Source organism: Microcaecilia unicolor, chromosome 7, assembly GCF_901765095.1.
Source record: "Microcaecilia unicolor chromosome 7, aMicUni1.1, whole genome shotgun sequence".
NCBI lineage: Eukaryota > Metazoa > Chordata > Amphibia > Gymnophiona > Siphonopidae > Microcaecilia > Microcaecilia unicolor.
This window is the reverse complement of record NC_044037.1, coordinates 116,290,240-116,314,722: the sequence shown is the minus strand read 5'-3', so window position 1 is coordinate 116,314,722 and position 24,483 is coordinate 116,290,240. Positions and strand designations below refer to the sequence as shown.

Sequence of the window (24,483 nt, the reverse complement as noted above, 5' to 3'; positions counted from 1 at the left end):
AAATGCTCTCAGTTATACCATTCGTACGGAGCCATGCATTCATCTTCAGGATGCAAACCTCTTTGGCTTTGGCCTTTACCATCAACAGGGAGTATTGATGAGACCACCACCTGCACACCTACCTGCTTCACCCTCTATTCCAGTCATGAAGTCACTTTTGATATGTCTGGCAAGGATACATAACAGTATCATTCATGCCAACATGGATGAGCAGCTTCGAATAATCAGCAGGCTTTCTGAGTCTCGGCAAATTCTCTATAATGTCTTAGATCTTGGCACCAGGCAGACAGCACACCTTCTGTGTCTGGTTGCCAGATGGATTCCTCTGTACCCCTCAGAAGGGAATAGATTTTGACATTGATAGTGGTATCAGAATAATCTGGAAAACTTTTATTATTTTTTATTTCCAAATTTATAGACTGCCTCACCTATAGCAGGCTATAGCAGCATACATATAAATGGCAAATCAAATATAACCTCCAGTAAAATAAAAACATATGCCAGTGGTTCCAAACCTGTCTTGGGGAAACCCCATCCAACAAGGTTTTTAAGATATCTGCAATGAATATTCATGAGTTAGATTTGCATGCAATGGAGTGCATACAAATCTAACTCATGAATATTCATTGTAAATATCTTAAAAGCCTTCCTGGATGGGGTTTCCCCAAGACAGGTTTGGGAACCACTGACATAAGCCATCATAACCTATAATCATAAAATTAAATACAAAACACTAAAACAAGTAATTAAAAAAGTAAGCCCCAATATATAGGCAAATGAATTTAAGAACATGCAGCCATAAATAACCAGGTTTTACAAAGCTTAAGGCACATAGTCAGGTTATGGACCTACGTTATGCTCATAATAGCTGGCATTCCAGCTGATTGGGCCAATGCAAGAAAAGACTCTATGCCTTTATCAAATACTTAACTCCATCTGGAACTTTCAGCAATGAATGCTGAGAGGAATGCAACATCTCTTTCTGGAAGGTAGCGTTGTATGCAGGAAACAAATTTTTGTAGGTTAAGGTCATTTTGTATCTTAAATACCATCAAATTCCACTCTCTGAGCGATGGAAGACTGCTCAGAGTATAGTCTTGCATTTTGGTCTCTAAAAACTGCAACCACCTCGTTTTCTTGGGGAGGACTATAAAAAGGACATCATAGTAGTCCAAGCATGTTTACATTGGGGCATGGACAAATGTAATGGATTAATCTCTTCCCAGTGAAGATAACAAATTATAAATGTTCTCAAGATTGAAAAAACAAGTTTAAATAACTGCATCAATATGCCTTTACATTGTCAGATGTATATCAAACACCCACAATTCTCACTTTTTGACTGGGCTTAAGTATACTGACTTGGAGTTGTACTTGTGAGCAAAAGACCTGACTACATGTGGCCTGATAGTTAAAACCACTTATGTAGTCAGCAGTATATGCTGACCATTTAGGTAGTTCTTTTAAAAAAAGGTTTTGTTGCTGGGAAGGCATATATTCTGGCTGTCTAAGTCACTGAACTGCCAGAAATTATACTTCTGAAAAAGGGTAGATTTTGTGGAAGGCTGAAGGTGGCGGCAGCATAAAAAATTATAGAGTGGTGAAATTCATCTGGTCTCCATAAAAGTAAGTCCAACAGCAGATGTCCAAACACCAGGTATAACTTTAAATGGAAAAAAAAATCTATTTAAACATTATGGGTTGGATTAAGTAAATGGCACTCAAAATTCTGCACCAAAAAAAAAAAAAAAAAGAAAAAAAGTTGGCATTCCGGAATGGGCCCCCTTTATAGAACAGTGCATAGCACTGGATCTGTGCTCAACTTTGGTCATAAGGATTTACACCAACAAACCAGGTATAAATCCTGGTGCTCAAGTTGGGTGCAGATTCGCACTCTTCCTTTAACACAGTACGCATCTTAAGGGGACACCCCTGACCCACCCATGTCCCTATGCCCCCTTTACAGATCTGTGTGGAAACACTGAGGCGCTATTGTATAAATGGGCATGTGTGTTTTCCAACAGATCTGCTGTTTCTGCCCTGTTTTGGCACTCTGCATCTATTAAGAACACTTTTCTGCACCAAAAATTTGGTGTGGATGTAGTGCTTAATGTTCAGCGCCATATTTTGAATTCCCTTGTATATATATATACAATCCCTGTACATTTTTCACCACTGAATATTAACTCAATTTCTTTTAACCTGTTTTTGTTCAGTGTTTCAAAATTGTGTTTAGAAATCTAGGGTGAAAATAAAAGTTTGCGCAAAGACAGGTTTAAATTATGGGGTGCCCCTGCTGCTGAAAATTAACTTCAAGATCTATGGAGCCACAGAACCTCTGTTTTCAAAGGTTCAGATTCATTTAGTAAAATATCAACCAGATTTCAACATCTACTGTTGCTGCATGATTATCTCCTTAAAAAAAAAAAAAAAAAAGGAGTGAAACCATTAAAAGTCTATAACTTTGACACAGTGGAATCACAAACCTGGATAACCAGATATCATAATCCACAGTGTTGAACGCAGCAGTTGGATATAACACAAATTACACAATCACTCCCATATCCAGATTTCTTTGGAAATCAATTAAATTCAAAAGAGTAACTGGGTTCAATTTCCACTGGAGCTTCTTATAACTCTGGGCAAGTCACTTAACTCTCTACAGCCCCAGGTGTAAAAAATAATAACCACCCCCCTCCACCAAACAAATCCCACCCTTCCTAAGACTGTGAGCCTAGTAGGGACGGAGAAAGTACCTGCATAAAATAAATGTAAACTGCTTTGATTATACCACAGAAAGGTGGTAAATCAAATCTATGCACAAATGGACCTCCAGGAACAGCACAATGGGAAGTTTCTTCACCATGGGAGCACAAAAAAACAGAAGAAAGGTAATATAATATATTCATATGCCTATCATCATCCTAGCAGGAACATCCAACAACATCCAAATGAAGCCTAATAGGTTAGCTGCAGATGATATTAAATTGAGCTCCTCACAGGCCAGGGAACAGTTTTGACAAAATATCTGACAACAATCTTAGGAAGAGGGATAACTTTGCTCATTCACCTCTCAACTAGGAACTCAAAATGTTGTATCATCTAAAATCTCATGACCTTGAGATAAATATATGATTCTCCATATGTCAAGATCTAATGGAGCCCAAACACACCACAAAAGAGAAGGATGTTTCCCTAAGAAACGGAATGGAAAAGTTCAAGTAATAGGGAAAGGACATAGGCCAACCAATAAAGACATAGTATCCAGAGGTTGATTGCAGTAGGTTTATTAAACATCAAAATACATGCAGACTCAACACGAATAGAGTTTTGGCAACCAAGATGCCTACCTCAGGAATCAAACTATCTATAAATGTACAAACACATAAATAAAATAAAAGATCTAATGGATTCCCGAAATGAGGTACTGTCTTAAAAAAAAAAAATAACACTGGCAAAATTACCAGCTGTCAGATCATTATGTTCCCCTCCCAACACTCTGAACTGGACTAGGAAGCCCACTTAAGCTTATAGTTTGAAGGAGATCATATGGCTCTTTTCACAACTGTGGTAACCTAATATTTTAAATTCTTTTGTTACATGATTTTACCAGTTCCTTATAAACCTCACAATCAGAAGAGCTATACAATTGACACCAAATCTTTTCCATCTTTCATTTGTGACATCTCATCAACTGGACCTCATCAGTAAAGCAAGGGGTCTTCCTAGCTGATCCAAAAATGAACCACCTTTATGGGGCATTTGTAGTTATTGCCTTCCTATCAGATCCAAACATTAACAACCTTTCAGGGACAACTTCAGTTATTTGCCTCATTTGCCCGTTACCTAGCTGCTAACTGAACCAGCAATTTCTGTCTAAAACTCAAAGAAAACAAGTAGCAATCATATCCTTCCTAGATATATTCTTATAATCACATTTAGACACCAAGGTGACCAATTTTCCCCATTAAAAATAAAATTAAAAACTGGTTCAAACTGGAATAATGAAGAACTTGGCAATTCTAACCCCCATCCCTTCAAAGGTATGTAAAAAACTGAATTAGTCTTTTTAAAAAAAAAAACAAACAAAGAAAAAAAAAGGGTTTTCTGTATGCAAATTAAAATAATTTAAAAGAAGAACTGTTGGAAAATCTAAACAAATACCTGATGTATGTCAGGTAAAATCAGATGGTGATTTTTATGAGCTTAAATATAGCCAAACCTGCAAAATTAAAGGTAAGGCCCACATTAAATCAACAAACCCCCATATCTCTAATAGTTGGCTTGCTGTGGTGCTGGCTGCTCAGGAGCCTTTGGCTAAAATCCTGTGCCCATGCTGACTTCATACATTTCAAATTCTTGCTGACCTCCTTCCAGTCTGCTCTTTCACTTGCCAAACAGGAATACTACATCCAGTTGGCAAACTCTCTTGGCTCAAATCCTCAACATCTCTTTGCCACACTGAACTCTCTCCTGAAAGTGCCTTCACCTCCAACTCCCTCTTCATTTTTTCCCCAAACTCTGGCTGAGTACTTCCATTAAGGTTCACAACATTAACCTTGAATTCACTACCAAGTCACCTCCACCTCTCCTTTCTTCAGTCCATTCTCACAACCCTCCTTCAACCCCTGCCTCCTTTTCTGAAATCACTGAAAAGGAAACTGCACATTTTCTTTCCTTCTCCAAACTGACTCCTGTTCCTCTGATCCTATTCCCACCCATCCACTTAGCACTCTCTCTCCTACTGTTGTCCCTTCCACTTGTCATATCCTCAATCTTTCGCTTTCCACTGCAACTGTCTCTGATGCCTTCAAACATGCAGTAGTTAAACCAGGGTGAGGACGGGGGAAGGAGAGAGATCAGAGGGGAGAAAGGATTATTAAGAGGGGGTGGGAAGAGCCAGAAGTAGAAAGAAGTAAGGAGGAAGAGGATGGTGTGGAGGAAAGATGCAAGGAGAGAGGAGTGGGAAAAAAGGTGAAGGATGAGGGAATTATGAAGAGTTGAGGAGGAAGAATGTGTGTGGAAAAGTGAGAACTGAGGAGCATGCGCAGGAGGGGGAGAGGCAAACTGAAGAATATAGGTGCAATAAACGGAAGCATAACGAAAAGGTGAAAACAAAAGAAATGGGCATTGAATATCTTCTCCCTACTCTCCATGGGGGGGGGGGGGGGGGAGGATGAAAATTCTCTCTCTGCCACTAATCTGAACACCTATCCCTTGCCCACCAAATGACTTAGGCCAATTACACCAATGGATGGGATGTGTGTTGTGAGGGGGGGGAGGAGAGACAGATGCTGGAATGGGGGCAGAGAACGATGGGACGTGTGGGGGGAGGGGGAGAGAGAGACAGATGCTAGAGTGGGGACAGAAAATGATGGGACATGGTAGGGGGAAGATTGGAAGAGAGACTGGATCTATAGAGAGATGCAGTACCATGGGGAGGGGGCAAGAAGAGGGAGGAGTGGGACAGGAGGAAGAACATGGACACAGGAGAGAGGATGGGTACATGGAGGGTGGATACTGAAAATGGCGGGGAATAGGGACAGGGGACAGAGGGGAGGAGCTGGACAGGACAGATAGGGGACACAGAAAGAATGATGGTGGACGTGAAAGAGGAGAATGGACAGGAGATATTGAAAAAAGAAGATGGATGGGACTAGGGGTCTGGGTATGGGGGAAGGAGCAGAATATGGATGAGCTAGGGGGTGGAGGATAGAAGGCATGGAGCTGAAAATGGATGGGGCTTGGGGGATGAGGTGGGGGAGAGGGAACAGCAGTAAATGGATGGAACTGGGGGGTTGGGTTTGGGAGAAGGGGAACAAAAGATGGATGGGACTAGGGGAGAGGGAGGGAGAAGGGGAATAAAGCAGAAGATGGCTAGGGATGGAGTAGGGTGATAGATCAGAAGATGGATGTGACTAGGGGAGGGGCACACAGCAGATGACTGGGACTTGGTAAATGAATGGGAGTGTGCTGGGGAGCACAGCAGGGAATTATGTATAGGAGAGATATAGTGGGAGTTTTGAGGGGATAGTGAGTACTTGGCAATTTTAAGTATGAGTGGGGGGTATATTGATGGGTTGAGATAAGGGAAAATTAGGTTCTTACCTTGGTAATTTTCTTTCCTTTAGTCATAGCAGATGAAGCCATTACGTATGGGTTATGTCCATCAACCAGCAGGGGAGATAGAGAGCACTCAAACTTTCACAGTGCCCTCTTGGCCAGCTAGCTCCACTGCCTCTTCAGTATTTGAAGCTTCCAAAGCAGTATGGCAAACCGCAATGGGAATCACAAGAGCTTTCCTCACAGCGAACGATGGCCCATCACAAGGGCATGAACTCATAAAGGAGGGAATGCACATCCTCCTGGAGGGAATAAACTCATCCTCCTTATTGTATAAGTGGAGGGGAACACACGCGCCTCCTGGAGAGAATCAACACATTCTCCAAAAAAAAACATGCTGGAGGGAATGAACACATCCTCCTAAATTTAAACTGAACATGAATCCTGAAGATTGTTTTCCAACTTTCTCCCAAGGAAGGAACTTCAGGAAATTAGAACAGAACCTGAAAAACAGATTCACAGAATACAGACAATCATACAAGGAGGGCTCATGGCTTCATCTGCTATGACTAAAGGAAAGAAAATTACCAAGGTAAGAACCTAATTTTCCCTTCCTTGTCATCAAGCAGATGAAGCCATTACGTATGGGATGTAACAAAGCAATCCCTAGATAGGGTGGGAACAAGCCACACCACGCGCTAGCACTTGTGCACCAAAACGCACATCCCTCCTGGCAGCCACATCCAGCCTGTAATGTCGGGCAAAGGAGAGCTTAGAAGCCCATGTTGCTGCACTGCATATCTCTTGAAGAGAGAGTGCTCCAGTTTCAGCCCAAGAGGAAGAAATCGCTCTAGTACAATGTGCCTTAAAGGCTACAGGCGGAACCCTGTCGGCCAGCAGATAAGCTGAAAAGATAGTTTCTTTGAGCCAGCGGGCAATAGTGGCTTTAGATGCTGGAGACCCTCTGCGAGAACCGGATAGCAAAACAAACAGATGATCAGAAGTCCTGAAAGAGTTAGTAACTCGCAGATACTGCAGCAGAGTCCTGCGCACATCCAAAAGGTGCAGCTGCCCAAAAGATTCTAGAAACTCTTTCTCTGAAAAAGAGGGCAATAAAATAGGCTGGTTTAGGTGAAAGGCTGAAACCACCTTAGGCATAAAGGAAGGCACGGTCCGAACCGTGACTCCGGACTCTGAAAATTGCAGAAAAGGGTCTCTACAGGACAGCGCCTGGAGCTCTGACACCCGTCTCGCTGAGGTAATGGCCACCAGAAAAATGGCCTTCAGTGTCAAATCTTTCTCCGATGCTCGCCGAAGCGGCTCAAAAGGAGATGCCTGCAGGGTTTTCAAAACTAGCCCCAGGTTCCAAGCTGGACAGGGTGCTCGCACTGGAGGTCGGAGCCGAAGCACTCCTCTAAGAAACCGTGCCACATCTGGGTGAGCAGCCAAAGACACGCCTTCCACCTTACCACGAAGGGAGGCCAACGCTGCCACCTGCACCCGCAGGGAATTATAGGCCAAGCCTTTTTGTACACCTTCCTGCAAAAAGTCCAGAATCGGAGAGACAGGAGCCCGCATTGGAGCAATGGCTCTGGAAGCACACCAAGACTCAAACAGGCACCAAATCCTGGCATAAGCTTGCGGGCTTGCAGGAGAGTGGAAATAACTTTATTGGAATAACCTTTATCCCTCAATTGTGCCCTCTCAATAGCCATGCCGTAAGACCAAAACGGCCGGCGTCCTCCATGGCTACCGGTCCCTGAGTCAACAGGTTCGGTACCAGAGGTAACGGCAGAGGAGCCTCCAGGAGCATCTGTCGGAGGTCTGCATACCAAGGTCTCCTTGGCCAATCCGGGGCGATGAGGACCACTTCTCCTGGGTGCAGCCGAATCCGCAAGAGCAGGCGCCCTATCAAGGGCCATGGGGGAAACACATAAAGTAGACCCGGAGGCCATGGTTGAGCCAAGGCATCCAACCCCGCCGAGCGAGGATCTCTCCGTCTGCTAAAGAAGCACAGGACTTTGGTATTGGCACTTGTCGCCATTAGATCCATCACGGGCTTGCCTCATTTGGCACAGATCTGCAGGAATACTTCGGCTGCCAGATTCCATTCTGCTGGATCGATCTGATGCCTGCTCAGATAATCGGCCTGCACATTGCTCTGACCTGCAATATGAGCTGCCGACAGACACTGAAGATGCAGCTCGACCCAGTGGCAAATCAGTTCGGCCTGCGCGGCTAGTGCTCTGCACCTTGTTCCGCCTTCTCGATTTATATAGGCCACCGTTGTCGTGTTGTCCGACATCACTCTGACAGCCAATCCTTCCAGGGTCACTTGAAAGGCCAGAAGCGCCTGAAACACCGCTTTCAACTCTAGGCGGTTGATGGACCACTCCGACTCCTCGGGTGCCCATAGACCCTGGGGGCATGCTTCCCCTTGCAGTGTGCGCCCCAGCCCTTCAGGCTGGCATCTGTTACCACTAGGCACCAAACGGGGAGCGTCAGCGGCATTCCTCGCCGCAGCATGCTGTCCGAGAGCCACCACTCCATGCTGAGACGGGCCGCAGGGAGCCAAGTAAGTCTGCATTGGTAATCCTGAGAAATAGGAGACCATCTCCGGAGTAGGGAATACTGTAGAGGTCTCAGGTGCGCTCTTGCCCAGGGTACCACTTCCATCGTGGCTGTCATCGATCCCAGCAGCTGGACAATGTCCCAAGCTCGCGGGCGGGGCATCCTCAGGAGCAGATGGACCTGATTCTGAAGCTTGCACCGCCTTAGCTCGGGTAGGAACACATAGCCCGAGACTGTCGAACCTGGCCCCCAAAAACTCTAGAGATTGTGAAGGGGACAGGTGACTTTTGGCCATATTGACGACCCAGCCTAGAGATTGCAGTACTGAGACCACTCTGGCTGTAGCTTGTAAGCTCTCTGTTGCAGAGTCTGCTCTGATGAGCCAGTCGTCTAGGTACGGGTGAACCCTGATACCTTCTCGCCTGAGAAAAGCAGCTACTACCACCATTACCTTCGAAAAGGTTCGGGGAGCTGTGGCGAGGCCAAAAGGCAAGGCCCTGAACTGGAAATGTTTTCCCAACACCACAAACCTCAGAAACTTCTGGTGCGGGGGCCAAATCGGTATGTGCAAGTAAGCTTCTTTCAGGTCTAGAGACGTGAGAAACTCTCCTGGCTGAACCGCCGCAATGACGGAGTGCAGGGATTCCATGTGGAAATGCCGCACTCTCAGGGACTTGTTCACTTTTAAGTCCAGAATAGGGCGAAAGGCCCCACCTTTTCGCGGCACCACCAAGTAGATGGAGTATCGGCCGCAGCCTTGCTCGGCGGGAGGCACCAGGGTCACAGCCCCTAACTGAATCAGACCTTGTAAAGTCTCCTCCACCGCCGCCCGTTTGACGGCAGAACCGCATCGGGACTCCACAAACATGTCTCTTACTGGGGCGTTGAATTCTATTCTGTATCCATCTCTGATCAGGTCCAGAACCCACTGATCTGAGGAAATCTTGGCCCACTCCTCGACAAAGAGGGAAAGCCGTCCTCCGATGACAGGCATCGAGGAGAGGGCCGGCGCACCATCATTGAGAGGGTCGCCCCTGAACTCCTGGTCTTGAGCCACCAGCTGCGGAACGCTTGTGCAAGCGAAAGGAGTTCCTCTGCTGACCACGGGCACGTGAACCAAGCAGAACACCCCGGGCGGTACCTTCTAGCTTCACGGAAGCGAGGTCTGTACGAGGAGTGGACCGCCTGGCCCTTAGAGGAAGGCCTCTGCCTATCTTCGGGCAAGCGCTGGGGTTTTGGATCACCCAGGCCTTTCACAATTTTCTCCAACTCCTCACCAAATAGGAGAAGTCCTTGAAAAGGCAACTTCACCAACCTTTGCTTAGAGGCCATGTCCGCTGCCCAGTGTCGTAGCCACAGACGATGGCGAACCGCCACTGCTACTGCCATTTGTTTAGCCGAAGCTCTGACAAGGTCATAAAGGGCATCAGCCAGAAAGGACAAGGCCACCTCCATCCGCGGAGCCACATCCAAGAAGGGCTCCGCTCCATCTCCGGGCTGAGCCACTGCCTGTTGCAGCCAAGCTAGGCAGGCTCTCACAGCATAACAGCTGCATGCAGACGCCCGAACAGTGAGACCTGCAATTTCAAAGGACCGTTTCAATGCTGTTTCCAGCCTACGGTCTTGAACATCCTTCAGGGCAACACCTCCTTCAACAGGGAGGGTAGTTCTCTTTGTCACCGCAGTGACTAGGGCATCCACTGTAGGCATTTGAAAACGAGCCATATGTCCCTCATGCAGAGGGTATAACTGCCCCATAGCCCTGGAAACTCTCAAAGGTCCCTCGGGGTCAGCCCACTGAGCCGAAACAAGCTCTAGGATGGAGTCATGCAAAGGGAAGGCCCAAGCAGCTTTCTTGGTACTAGCCATCCTGGGATTACCTGAGGAGGCCATGCCACTGTCAGGATCTTCAATCGAGAGGGCCTGCAGGGTATCTGAAATAAGCGCTGGCAGCTCATCACGGTGGAAAATCCTCACCGCAGAGGGATCATCCAGATCCTGTGGTAAATCCGCACCTGACTCTGGTTCCTCAGACCAAGAACGTCTGTCAGAGTTCTCCGAATCCTCACACCCCGACCACGGGGGGGGGGGGGGGGGGGGGGGGGGGGGGGGGGGGGGGGGGGAGGTGCACCACAATCTGAAGGGGAATCAACCCTTCTGCGCTTATCTTTAGGCCAAGCATCCGGGAAAAAAGCCTCACTGGGCAGTCCCAGGCCAGAATCCATCGGGGGGCCAATCAGAGGAGCCTCAGGCGACCCTTGAGGAAGGGCTCTTTTCATCATGTATGCTTTATGCAGCAAAAGCACAAAATCCAGGGAGAAAATCTCACCCTGGGCACCCAAATCCTGTCCGGTGCTAGCCACTCCTGAAATAACCTCATCTCGAGGTGCCCCACCCGGCTCAGGTCTCTCCGTGTCCACGGAGGCCGCACCATGCGGTGTAAGCAAAATGGCGCCCGCTGCCAGCTCAGAGCGGGAAGAAACATCGCTCGCCATGCTCGGGCCGGCTCCTAAGCCAGTACAGCACGATTTACAGAGCCCTGCTGCTGATTTGCGCTTGCCACAAGTGGAACAGCGCTTTACATTGTCCGCAGCCATCACCGAAAAAACGGCGGTAAAATCCAAAATGGCGGTTTCGCGTCAAAATCGCCCCGATCGCGGGCCCACCCCAGAGGAGTTGGAAAACACTCTTACCTCAAAGGATCTAGTGTACAACTACGATCCTGCTGAAAATCAGGTCAAAAACCTCTGTTCCAGCGTCTCTGCGTTTAAAAACGCGACGTGACTTTTTTTTTTTTTTTTAAGCTGTGAGGAAAGCAGAGGTATTGAAGACTCCGGAGGCTCAGATGAGTGGGAAAGGCAGGGAAAGGGCGAACCTATATGCCTGCATCCACAGTTGGTGGGTAAGGACAGGGAAAGCAAGGCAATATGTCCACATCCACAGAGGTATGGGTAAGGCAGGGAAAGGGCTAACCTATGTGCCTTTAAAGTGAAGCTGCTATAGCCTCCAACACCCCGGTTAACATCTGGCAAGCCAGGAACCACCTCCCGGCAGATTTTTCTGGAGCTCGAACAAGCTGCAGCAACCCTGCTAAGGGAGATAGAGAATACTGAAGAGGCAGTGGAGCTAGCTGGCCAAGAGGGCCCTGTGAAAGTTTGAGTGCTCTCTATCTCCCCTACTGGTTGATGGACATAACCCATACATAATGGCTTCATCTGCTTGATGACAAGGAATGAGTGAGGGTGTTAAATAAGGGGCAAGAAAAGGGGTTGATGTGTGAACAGCTGAGACAATATGAATGACCTGGAAGACTGGAGAGATGATAGGGGAAGAGATATGGGAGAAAGGGGATGGGTCTCCGAAGGGGTTGAGTGAGGGTGGGAATGAGGTTGAAAAGACTATGAAAGAGAGGCAATAGGACATGTGGTATAAGGTAAGAGATGGAAGAATAGTCTTGGAGGAAAGGGAAAGAAGGAGAGACAGGGATAGAGAGCTAGGACTGATAGATGCAGTGGAGAATAGATGAGGGCTAAGAGGGTGAGTACAGCGCAGGGCTGTGGAGTCGGTACACCAAACCTTCAACTCGAACTCTATTTTGCTACTATCTGACTCCAACTCCACAGCCCTGCTATAGAGGATGGGAATGGGGAACTAAGGAAGTGGGTGAAAGATAAGGGAGGGTAGGAGACTGAGGAAGGGAGAGACAGAAGGGGCAATGGGAGCGCTGGAGAGGGAATGACAGAAAGATAAGAAGTGAAATGAAGACTATGGACCAGAGGGTGAGAGAAAGGGAGATAAACACAGAGAAGAGAAAGGGGTGGGGAAACATAAAACAAAAGATCAGTGATGGGATGTCGTTTTCCTTTCCTTCTCTACAAGAGCGAGAAGAAATGGAAAAGCCAACCTAGAAAGAATTTAGAAGATTGACACATGGAAAGTGGAAGACACTGGGACCAGCCAATCAGAAAAATAAAGTGCTTAGCCAAGAAAGGTAGAAAAGAAAAACATTTTTATTTAATACTTGTTAAGGACTGAGATGTGCCTGCTTTGTGAAGTGTACATTTATTTTCTAGTTTTATATTTTGCAGAGTACATTTGAAAAAAACATTTCTGTTTCTCTCTTTGTATTCAGTGTTTTAGTCTGGTATGTGTGTGAGTATTTTGAAAAAAACATGAGTATGTATGAGATGTATGTATGCAAATGAATATGCTGTGTCAAGCCCCACCCTTTGCTCCCCCCAAATGAAACAAACTACGCCCATGATCTCAAGCCAATATCGATCCATTCCAATCTGATATCTGCCTTTTACAAAGATAGCCCTGGCTAAAGTCTTTAATGGCCCATACCAGGCTAAGGCCAGAAGCCTTTACTTGATCCTCATCCTCTTTGATTTATCAAAACGGTTGATTAAGATCTACTCATTGAGATTTTGGTACTCTGACCTATCTTGTTCTCCTCTTTCCTCTTCCACCAAATATATAGTGACTCTTGTGAATTTATTTCCACTGCTATCCCATTATGTTTAATGTTTAACTCATTTTTGCTCAGTATTCCAAAACTGCTTTAGAAATCTAGGGTAAAAATAAAATTTGAGCAAAAATAAAAATTTGAGCAATTTCATTCACCACCTTTCAGGAGAGCCAAAATGGTAGTATACACATTTCTGGCATCCAGACTAGAGAAAGACACAGGGACAAAGTTTGTCTCCGTCCCCATCTTTGCAAGTTCTGACCCTAGCTGCATAAGCCTGAAACAGTTATGTAGTACAACACCAAAGATATGCATTTTCTCCTGTACTGTGCAAAATATAAAGATGACATGCCAGGGATGGTGTTAGGGGAGTGTGATTAGGGCAACTGGCCTTGGCTCCTGATATGGGAGGGCCCCAAGCCTGCTGGAAGCTGAAGAAAGTACAGCCTGATAGTGGGCTTTCGGGTCTCCTCCCAAATTTCTGCCTTAAGCCCCAACTATGTCTAATATAGGCTATGGCAAGATATATACTTCAAATCTGACATACTCTAATCACAAAATAGGAAATAAAATTATTTTTTTCTATCTTTGGTTGTCTGATCATTTTATTTTTAAAATCATGTTGGTCTCAGGCTCTGGTTTCTGCTTCCCTCTGTCCACCATTCAATTTCCATTACTGTCCCCAGCATTAAGTATCTTCCTTCTATGTCTCTATACTTCCCTGTCCAGTATCTCCCCTGTGTTCATATCCCCGCATCCATCATCACCGCTCCATCTCCCTATCCTCTCTCTGTGTCAAACATTACCTCCCGTGTCTGGCATTGTCCCTCTGTGTCCATATACCATCCCCACATAGCATCTCCCCTTTGTGTCTCTGCTCATGTGTCCCCCCACCCCCCATGCACATCATTTCTCCTGTTTCTGTTACCTTCGTTTGTCCAGTTACTCCCCTTTCACACCAATGTGTCTCTCTCCTCTCCAACCCAGCTTTTCTCCCTCCCTTCCCCCAATCCCTTCCAGCATCTGGCTCACCTACCTGCCCTCTTTCCCTTTCTCCTTCCTGCTGTGGGCTCAATATTTGACTCCCTCTTCCTTCATCCTCTTGGTCTGGCATCTCTTTCCCTTTCCTCTAACCCCCTCCTCCTCCCACAGGTCCAGCCAGCACCTTTCTCCTTTTCCTCTAGCTCCCCCCGCTTCCTCCTCCCATTGGTCCAGCCAGCACCTCACTCCTTAGCCTCCAGCCTACTTCCTCCTCTTTCCATGGGTCCAGCCAGCACCTCTCTCTCCTTTCACTCCACGCCCCCCCCCCCACCCTCGTTCCTTGGGACCAGCCAGCACCTCTCTCCTTTCCCTTCCATGGGTCCAGCCAAAATTTATCTCCATGACCATTCTCCTCCCCACAGGTGTCACTCGTATTTTCCTGCAGCAATTAACACAGGCCATCCCATTAAACAGGAAGTTGCAATAGAGAGGGCAGGACATGGCAGGAGGAAAGCCATGGAGCCAGCCTATGTGAATTGCTGCCAGCTGCAGGAAAATATAAGTCACACCCGCGGAAAGGAGTGGCTTTTTTTTTTAAACCGCGGGAACAAGGATTTTTACAATTACCATGGGGTGGTAAAAAGTTTTGTTCCTGCATCCATGGTAATTTTAATTAGAGTGTTAACATTACTGCGGATTTACTGTGGTATATCTGCAGTAACGGTAACCACGTCAGTCGCTAATCTGGACTATCAATTTAGTCACTAGAGAAATACAGTGGGAGGAGGCGCTAACCAAAGCTACAGAATTCACACTGGTGAGCAACAGAATAAACTTAACACACGTGAGAAAAAAAACCTGCGTACAAAAGAATGGGGAACAATCAGGATGATGTGACAGACAAGCGGAGAGACCCAGACCTGACACCTAAGATGCTTTAGTCATTGGGAAAAGCACTAAGATTGATGTCTGAGATTATCAGGCAGTTTTTCCCACAGAAATGGGATCACAAAGGTAAAAGGATGTGATATGTTGAGCTTCTATTGTACCCAAGAAAAGGTAAAAATATTCAAGAAGCAACATTGCAAAGAATACAGGGATCTTTGTGGGTGGGAGCATAGGAAACAAGTAACCTAGCTAGGCATTACAGGATTCTACTCGATTGGTCAACAGAAAAATATTGGAGTCGTCATGCAACCAGAAGCCAGTATTTGTTGAACAAGAGGGGGGTTTCATGCTTAAATTATTTTTCTTTTATTTTTTTTAAATTATATTTCAAGACAATAAATTTCAAAAGAAATGCTCCAGAAATGGTTCAGAAATCAAACACAAGAGAATACACAAAATTGAATTACAAAGGAAATATAGGAGGAAAGAAAAACCTCCCCCACTGTTCCAAAAGTAATATGCACCCAATAACTACAACCCATTATCCCAAAGGGATAAGTCATACAAATATTCTTAAAAACAAAACAAAAAAACCCAAAATTTTGACCCCTCCCCAAAAGATACTATTTTTAGTGACCTGCTAAAAACTTCTCAAATTGGATCTAAGAAAATATAATTATTAGTAGGAAAAAACCCCAAAACATTTTTTTAAAATTTCCATACAAATGTTGCCCTGAGAGCCAAAACTTGGGGTTTCAAGGCTAAAATGTTTTCCTGAGCAGCTGAGTAGCTTTGGCAACATCAGGAAATAGGTTATTTTGTGAGGTAAAAGTTCAAATCTCTCTTCTGAAAATAAGATTTCATTGGGGGAGGGGGGGGAGCTTGGCCAGCATCCTGAGAAGATGCATGAGGTGAGTGCTCCTCATACCGGGACAGATTAAACATTCTGAAAATCGTTTCTGCTCCTTTTCTACTCCCTCCTTTACATACTGGCCATGAATATTACAAGTTCAACACAACTCAGATGGCTACCACCAAAAATACTAAAAGTGGAACAGCTCATTTTGCCGTCACCAAGTGGCAAAAGGCCCAAATCTGAATCTAGTACGGGAAAAGATGGCTCTTTGCCAAAATCTTAGCTACTAGACTAGAAAAGCTGCTCTCTAATCTAATTCAGGCTGATCAGACAGGATTCCTCAAGGGGCGCTAATTAGGGGATAATGTGTGTAGAGCCATGGATTTGATAGAATACGTTCATTGTACAAAAATGGTAGCTGTGGAGGTGGTGCTGGATGCCAAAAAGATGTTCAATCATGTTGAATGGCCCTTTTTGTTTAAGATTTTGGACATGGTAGGGCTGGGCGGTAATTTTGGGACTTGGGTTCAGGCCTTGTATCTCAAGTCTAGTAGTTAATGGGACACAATCTGCAGCATTCACATTACAGCAGGGAGTGTGGCAAGGTTGCCCAACATCTCCCTTGCTCTTTGGTCTGACCATAGAGCCCTTAGCACTGGCCATACGTACCAATCCTAACACCAGGCCCATAAAATTTTACTTTATGTGGATGATATGCTAATTTTTGGAGCATCCGGACGTCTCCCTTCCCCCTCGTATGGAAGAGTTGGACAGATTCTCTAAGCATTCGGGTTTCAAAATTAATGCTGAGAAAACTAAGGCCTCCCTCCTCTTCCATCAGTGTTGCCTGCAAAATGACGACGCCCAGCTCTGCCCAATGTATCCTGTACGTGCTGGGCAGGGCTTCACAACATATAAGGGAGAAACTATCTGATATGGCATGAAGCCCGGCCAAGCGCATCCCTGAACCTGTGTCCGGGGTGGGGGGTGTCGGTCAGGTCGGCTTGGCTCAGGGTTCCTGCGGGGGCTGCTTCATTGGGGGGGGAATGGGGGCCTGCTAGCATGCAAATGCATGCTGCACAGGGCTCACCATCCCTCCCCAATGGTCTGCAAACCCTAACGCCAGCTCCGAGCTCGTGTAGGGTTTGCCACAGCCAGCAAGCCAATCTTTGGCACGCTGGTCGCTGATCATTGGGAATTATGGTGTACAGCGCTGCGTATGCCTTGTACCGCTATAGAAATGATAAACAGTAGTAGTAGTAGTAATATGTTTAGCTCTGTTTTGCATGCATTTGCATGCTAGTTGTGTTCAGAGCCAGCGCGTTGTTTCATGCGCTCGGGGGGCTCTGATCATGGGGTGGTAGCAAACGCAGGTGCTAACAGTCTCTAGCGCCTGCATTTGCTTCTGATCATCGGCCCATTAGACAGCAGTGCCTCATGGGAAGCATATATCCAACAGTTAGCAACAATGCACACATTAGCCACTGCATACACAGTCCCATGAGGTATTGCTCTCTAAATGTTGTTAGAGCAGAAAGTAGTATGTGTACTGTTGCACTTCTGAAGAAGATAGCCTGTGCTTAGTTATGGTTCAGGCTGGTTAGTTTTTTTTTTTTTTTACTGCTTTAAAAACATTTTTTTGTGATTTTGACTTGTTAAGTTACATACCTATCAGGGAAAGGTTTTAGTAAAGAAGATGCTCAGCTTTACAATATACCTTTTAGAAACTGTGTCAGCAGTCAAATGTGTACTTTGTTGCTAGCCATTAGATATATGCTTCCCATGAGACACTGCTCTCTAAATGCCGTTAGAGCAGAGACTAGTACATATACTGCTGCCTAGTTGTGCTTCGAACTGGTAGCTTTATTTATAGATTTTAAGAGATTTTTTGTGATTATGAAACTCTTATTGGTAAGCTACATACCTACTAGGAAATGGTTTGTAGTAACTAAGATGTTCAGCCTCACAATATACTTTTTAGGAACTGTGTGAACAGTGGTAGAGCAGAAACTAATATGTGTACTACTGCAGCTGTGAAGGAAACAGCCTGTGCTTAGCTGTGTTTCAAGCTGGTAAGTTGTTTTTTTTTACTGCTTTTACGAGATGGTTTGTGATTATTACTTTTGTTGTTAAGTTATATATTTATCAGGAACAAGACTCTCAGCTTCACAATATATCTTCCAGAAACAGTGCAAGCAGTGGTTAATGAGTACATTGTCACAGTTATGAACAAGATGGTTTATGTTCTACTGTTTTTTTTAGTTGGTATATTTTTTGATCCTAACTAGTTTTCATGCCCATTAGCTCAACAGTGTTTAATGATACATGAGTATAGTAGTATGATTTATAAACTTGTATGTCTTTGACCCTATGTTTTATATATCTGTTGGTTTTAAATTGATTGTTTTGGTTTATGTTTTAATTCTTAGAGTGGTATTTCTTGCTGTCTAGTAGCACTGTTTTCAAAGAAAATTTTAAATGATGAAGGTGCTAAGCAATTCTTAAAATCAGTATGGTTTAAATGTAAAACTGTGAGTAATTCTCTTAACTATTCACTTATTCAATTTGTTTTGATATGAGAGGTTAAAGCCTTGACATAATGATACTTCTGTTGGTCTTTTATAGTTGTGCTAAGCACTAACACATTTAGGGCTCCTTTTACAAAGCCGTGCTACTGATTCCAGTGCAGCAAATGCGACAAAAGCCGATAGGAATTGAATGGGCTTCGTCACACTTCCTGCGCTGGAATCACTAATGTGGCTTTGTAAAAGGAGCCCTTAGACTGGGAGTGTGCATCCCAGATACTCCTCCCTGGTGGTATGTACATATAAATATTTGCCTTTCTTCTTCTTTTGTAATGATTTGATGCACATATTGCACGCATTATGCACTCCAGCAGTACTTTAAAATCTATTTTAGACTCTGAGCACACTACTCAGAATGCTTGAATTATTTCTGTTTAATTATTTAATTAATTTTTAAATATGTTTTACACAACACCTATCCATTTGATGTCTTAAGTTGTATTTAGTTTTTATGATTTGAATTGATTGAATGAAACTCTTTGTAGATAGTATGTTTTTGGTATGCGTTTGTGCACAGTTATCACATGGATCCCATATATTTTATGTGATGTGTGTTATATATTTCTTTATCCTTGTATGTTTTTAGGCTACTCCTAATGGTTAATGCAGCATGCTTTGATCCTGGCAACCTGGGTTCAATTCCCACTGCAGCTCCTTGTGACTTTGTGGAAGTCATTTAACCCTCCATTGCCCCAGGTACAAAAACTTAGATTGTGAGCCCTCTAGGGACAGAAAACGTTTCTGTATATAATGTGTATAACGCTGCATACATCTAGTAGCGCTAAAGAAATGACTAGTAGTAGTAGCAGTAGTAGTATATTTTTAAATTAATTTTTTATTTGGTTATTTTTAGTATTTATTTATTTTTATTTAGATTTAGTATTGTAACCCCTGATGCAGCCCAAGCATGGCAAAATGTGGAGCACTTCAGGTATTTTAAAATAAAGGCATCGTTTTATACACTAGATTTGGATCTGCTCTCTTTTTGCATTAAATTTTGTGTTTTAAGCATAAAACATTTGGTTCTGATTTTTATTGAACATAGTTTTATTGGGTATTATATTTTAGTTCTGTTTAGTTTAAAATTAACAATTGCATGTATACATGGTACATAATTTGGCTACTTGTCTTACTCTTGGCAAAGGGAGGCCCCCCCCCTGATACCCTGTTCTGGGAAGGTAGGGTGGGAAGAGGTACTGGGAGTACAGGATAGTTGGATTGGGAGGATTCTGTAGGAGTGAGATGTTTTAAGAAACAAGACTTCTTGCTCAGAGAACAGATGTTTGTTCAAGTTCATAAGATTTGCTTAGAACTTGCAACTGGGGTGGATGGTGGTTGAGTTAAGGCCAGATGCCCATTACTTAGGGAAAGTTGGGATTCGGAGAGGCTTTTATTAGGAGGATGGGTTGAATGGGAAGGGAAGTTTTATGAATTGTATGAAATTGTTTTGTTCATATTGCTTTGTAATTGATCTGTCTTGCCAATTCCCAAATTACTGGAGATGTTTGGTTTCTTTTTTCTTCAATAAAAATTGTTTCACTTTAAATTAAATTTGGCACACTGCCTTTGACAATACTTACCAAGGCAGGCTTCATTCACAATTGCACCTCCTTGGAAACTGGAAGCTTCCAAAACAGAGCCCTTGACATTGTGTATGAAAGAACTGCTGTAACATGGCAAAGCCTTCACTCAAGGCTTGATGTTCACTCGCTTTGATTTCTCAATTAATCCTTTGGCACTTTAAGGTGACGTGAATGGAGAGATTAACATTTGGACATCTGGTTCAACTCTTATAACCATCCTCAGAGCAAAGCACTGAAAAGACTACCAATCTCTGTAGTAAGGCCTGATCAACAGTTCAACTGTGGTTGGCTCCCTGGGCCTTACTTACAAGAGAAAAGAAACATTTAAATACCTCCATGTATTTATGCATAGAAGGCATGCCCCTTCAATTGAAAGGAAGCTTTAGAATGAGAGGGGGTCATAGGATGAGGGTTAAATGTGACAACCACAAAAGTGCCTTTTGATTGTCCCAGTTTATAATTGCTAGTTAGGATTATAAACTTTTCCTGTTTAATTTCTTTTATGTTATTCCTGTGAACTGGCAGTTCAAACTATTGGCTTTCTTGTTTTGCCTTTTTTTTCTCCCTCAGCCCCTGGCTTGTCATTCTTGCAAAAGAATTTTTTCCTCCTTTTTAAATCAGTCATGATTATTTTTCTCACAGTTTTAAGAATGTTAGTAGCTTTAAGCAGTACCCAAGTTGCACTCAAAATTTGTCCATCAGGGATCATTCATGTCACTAGTGCTGCAAGTACTTGGGTGAGGCTCATGATATGTCTAATAGCAGGATCTGATCTAGGATGTTGCCAAAAGAAATTCAGGTCTGGCAAGACAGGCTCCTCACTTGCTTGACCAATAAAAATAAGTCCAAAAGGATCCTGACATTTATTATTATATTTTTATTAAAGGTTTTGTCATACAGAGAATACAAAAGTAAACACAAAATCAAACAAACCCCCCCCCCGGAAATTAACCCCCCTCCCCACCCAAAAAAAATCATAAGCATAATCAAAGGATCTAGGATGTTGCCAAAAGAAATTCAGGTCTGGCAAGACAGGCTCCTCACTTGCTTGACCAATAAAAATAAGTTCAAAAGGATCCTGACATTTATTATTAAGCAAATGTAGAAAATGACAGCAGACAAAAGCCATCAGCCTATCCAGTCATATAAACATAAACCAACTACTAAGTTTTACAATCCCGTCCTCAGAGACCCTCCGTACCCATTTCATGCTTTCTTGAATTCAGATACTGTCCTTTCCGCCTTAGCCTCCCCCCCACCCAACTCCGAGGCTGTTTCTCATATCCACCACCCATTCTGTAAAGAAATATTTTTTTTTACATTACACTTATGGCTGTCCCATTTAACCCTTAGTTTCAATAAATGGCCAAAAAATAATCCACAAAATACAACCAAATGTGGATTAAAAAAAAGATTCACACAAAGGATTATTATTATTATTGCATCTAGAAGTCAATTATCTCATAGTAGGAGGAAAAAGTCCTCAGAAGTCAAAGAGGTTTTTCCCACCCAGTGAATCATGGGTTGAGATAACCGTCTTTATGTGATGTATCAATCATGGGTCAAAAAATTTCCTTCCTGCCACTGATTAATTTCTTGTATTCAGGTTATCATCTTTAATAACAAAATATTAATTTTTAAGCTATTTTTTAAAATAAATTTTTATAGGAATAAAGAAACCATATAAGTCAACTCCCATAATGACACTTATCTGTTACGGCTGGATCCCGGACAGGCGCCTGATTCACTAAGGCTTCATTAGGGGATCAAATTGAGCAATTCATAAAATTTACTATCAAATGTCCACAGTGGGGAGGCAACACGCATGCGTGTGGATGTCTGATAGTAAATTTTGGTGATTGCTGGACTTGATCCCCTGATGAAGCCTTAGTGAATCGGGCGCCTGTCAGGATCCAGCCGCTACAGATAAGTGTCACTATGGGAGTTGATTTATATATGGCTGCTTTATTAGCACATAAGCACCGCCATACTGGGAAAAGACCAAGGGTCCATCAAGCCCAGCATCCTGTCTCTGACAGCGGTCAATCCAGGCTTCAAGAACCTGGCAACCCCCCCCCCCCCAAAAAAAAATGTTCAATGGACATTTCCTTCAGGAATCTGTCCAAACCCCCCTTAAACTTCGTAAGGCCAGCCGCTGCCACCACATTCTCTGGCAACGAGTTCCAGAGTCCAAGTACATGCTGAGTAAAGAAAATCTTTCTCCTATTTGTTTTAAATCTATCATATTCTAGCTTCATCTTGTGTCCCCTGGTTCTATTATTGTTTGAAAGTGTAAACAAACGTTTCACATCTGTCCGCTCTACTCCGCTCATTATTTTGTAGACTTCTATCATATCACCTCAGCCACCTTTTCATTGCTTAAAGACAGTTATCCCAACCCATGACTCACTAGGTGAGAAAAAACTCTTGCGACTTTTGAGGACTTTTTCCTCCTGCTATGAGGTAAATGATTTCTAGATGCAATAATCTTTTGTGAATCTTTTTAAATCCACTCTTGGTAGTATTTTGATCTATTTTGTGGATTATTTTTTGGCCATTTATTGAAATTAAGGGTTAAAAGGGAGAGCCATAGGAATAATGTAAAAAAATATTTCTTTACAGAAAGGGTGGTGGATATGAGAAATAGCCTCTCAGGGAGGGGGTGTGCTAAGGCAGAAAGGACAGTATCTGAATTCAAGAAAGAATAAAATGGGCACAGAGGATCTCTGAGGGTGAGGACGGGATTGTAAAACTTTGTAGTTGCTTTTATGTTTATACGACTGGATAGGCTGATGGCCTTCATCTGCTGTTCTTTTTCTCTGTTTCCTTAATAATAAATGTCAGGATCCTTTTGGACTTATTTTTATTGGTCAAGCAAGTGAGGAGCTCGTCTTGCCAGACCTGAATTTCTTTTGGGTACATCCTAGATCAGATCCTGCTATTAGACATATCAAGAGCCTCACCCATGTACTTGCAGCACTAGTGACATGATGATTCCTGATGGACAAATTTTGAGTGCAACTTGGGTACTACTTAAAGCTACTAACATTCTTCTCAAAACTGTGAGAAAAATAATCATGACTGATTTAAAAAAAAAAAAAAAAGGAGGAAAAAACTGTTTTACAAGAAGGACAATCCAAGAGCTGAGGGAGAAAAAAAGCAAAACAAGAATGCCAATAGTTTCAGCTACCAGTTCACAGGAATAATGTAAAAGAAATGAAACAGGAAAAGTTTATAATTCTAACTAGCAACTGTAAACTGGGAAATCAAAAGACACAGATGCCAAAAGAGACCTTCATCTGCGGAGCCTCTGTTTGATGACCAGCAATGACCAAGAAATAAAACTGAAGACCTGCAGCGCCACGTGTGACTCATTTTCTGCTATCATCAAATAAGCGTAGTCACCTGTGCCTCTGTGTTATGTCTACAAGAGGTTGAAATAGAGAGAAAACGTGAAATGCACTATACAAACACACCACTAACCACAGACAGCAAGAACGAGAGAGAAGCAGTGATAGGAGAGACAAAGAAAAGCAAAGTGTCTGTAGTGTACACATCTGAGCACCACCTGAGTCCACGAATGGCAATTACGATTAGTGCTTGTGAATGTGAATAGAACTATCAATGTATGTGCACATGTGCTTACCTCACTGGCTTAGGTAACCCCATGGGTGTTAGGTTGCTCTGCTGCTTTGCTGGTCTTTTCCGAATTCGAAAACGAGAAACTTTCCCTTTACTTCCACTTTGGGAGCTATCCATATTCTGAACAAAGAAGAAACAAATTATCAATAAGTATAAAGGTTCATCTCCTGAAAATCTGCAAGAGCATACACTAAACTCAAAAGAGAATAATATCCTAAGGCCAAATAAAGAAAAACAAACATCTCAACAATAAAAGACAGCTGTGTGTGCTCTTGCTGTCTACTGGTCTATGTGATCTGTGCTTGCAAGGCCTACATATAGGGATGAGTGCTATATGCAGACTACAGCCCAAAAGATGTGGACAGCAAACAACTGCTCAAACCACTCATGCTAGATGGGAAGCCCAGACTCCACATTTCAAAGAGGAGTCAAATGTAGCATATCTGTGGGTCTCAGTTTTTGGAGCAGCAGTAAAGTCACAGGGACCCAAGAAGCAGGGAACAATGGCCTCTTACCTCATTGCTGCTTCCATTTAGGCAAGTATGTGGGACAGCTCACAACAATGTCACAAGAGACTTTGCACACATACTAGATAAAGCCCAGACCCTGCAGCCACAGGAGCAAACTTCAAAATTATTGGGGTTGCTAAACTGGACAGTCAAGGAGTTTGTTCAATATTGGGGCTGCTCTGACCCACAGAGTTAGCTCCTATGCCTGCAGCTGTAACAGAGAAACAGCAACAGCACGCGGTGAGGATATGGAAGGGTAAGATTGGGAAAGGGTTGATGATGAAGAAAACGGTGGCAGCTGGCATGGGAGAGGAAGGGAGAAAAGACATGAGGA

General features: G+C 43.7%; 1 protein-coding gene across 2 annotated transcripts in view; it reads right to left on the bottom strand.

Annotated features, from left to right (window-relative positions):
* Positions 1-24,483, bottom strand: part of PRR14 (proline rich 14) — a 332,780-nt gene that overhangs the window by 93,231 nt on the left and 215,066 nt on the right. For both annotated transcript variants that reach the window (XM_030210463.1, XM_030210462.1), the window contains exon 8: positions 23,645-23,760. In XM_030210463.1, the coding sequence (XP_030066323.1) occupies positions 23,645-23,760 (116 nt within the window). The remainder of the gene's footprint in view (positions 1-23,644; positions 23,761-24,483) is intronic.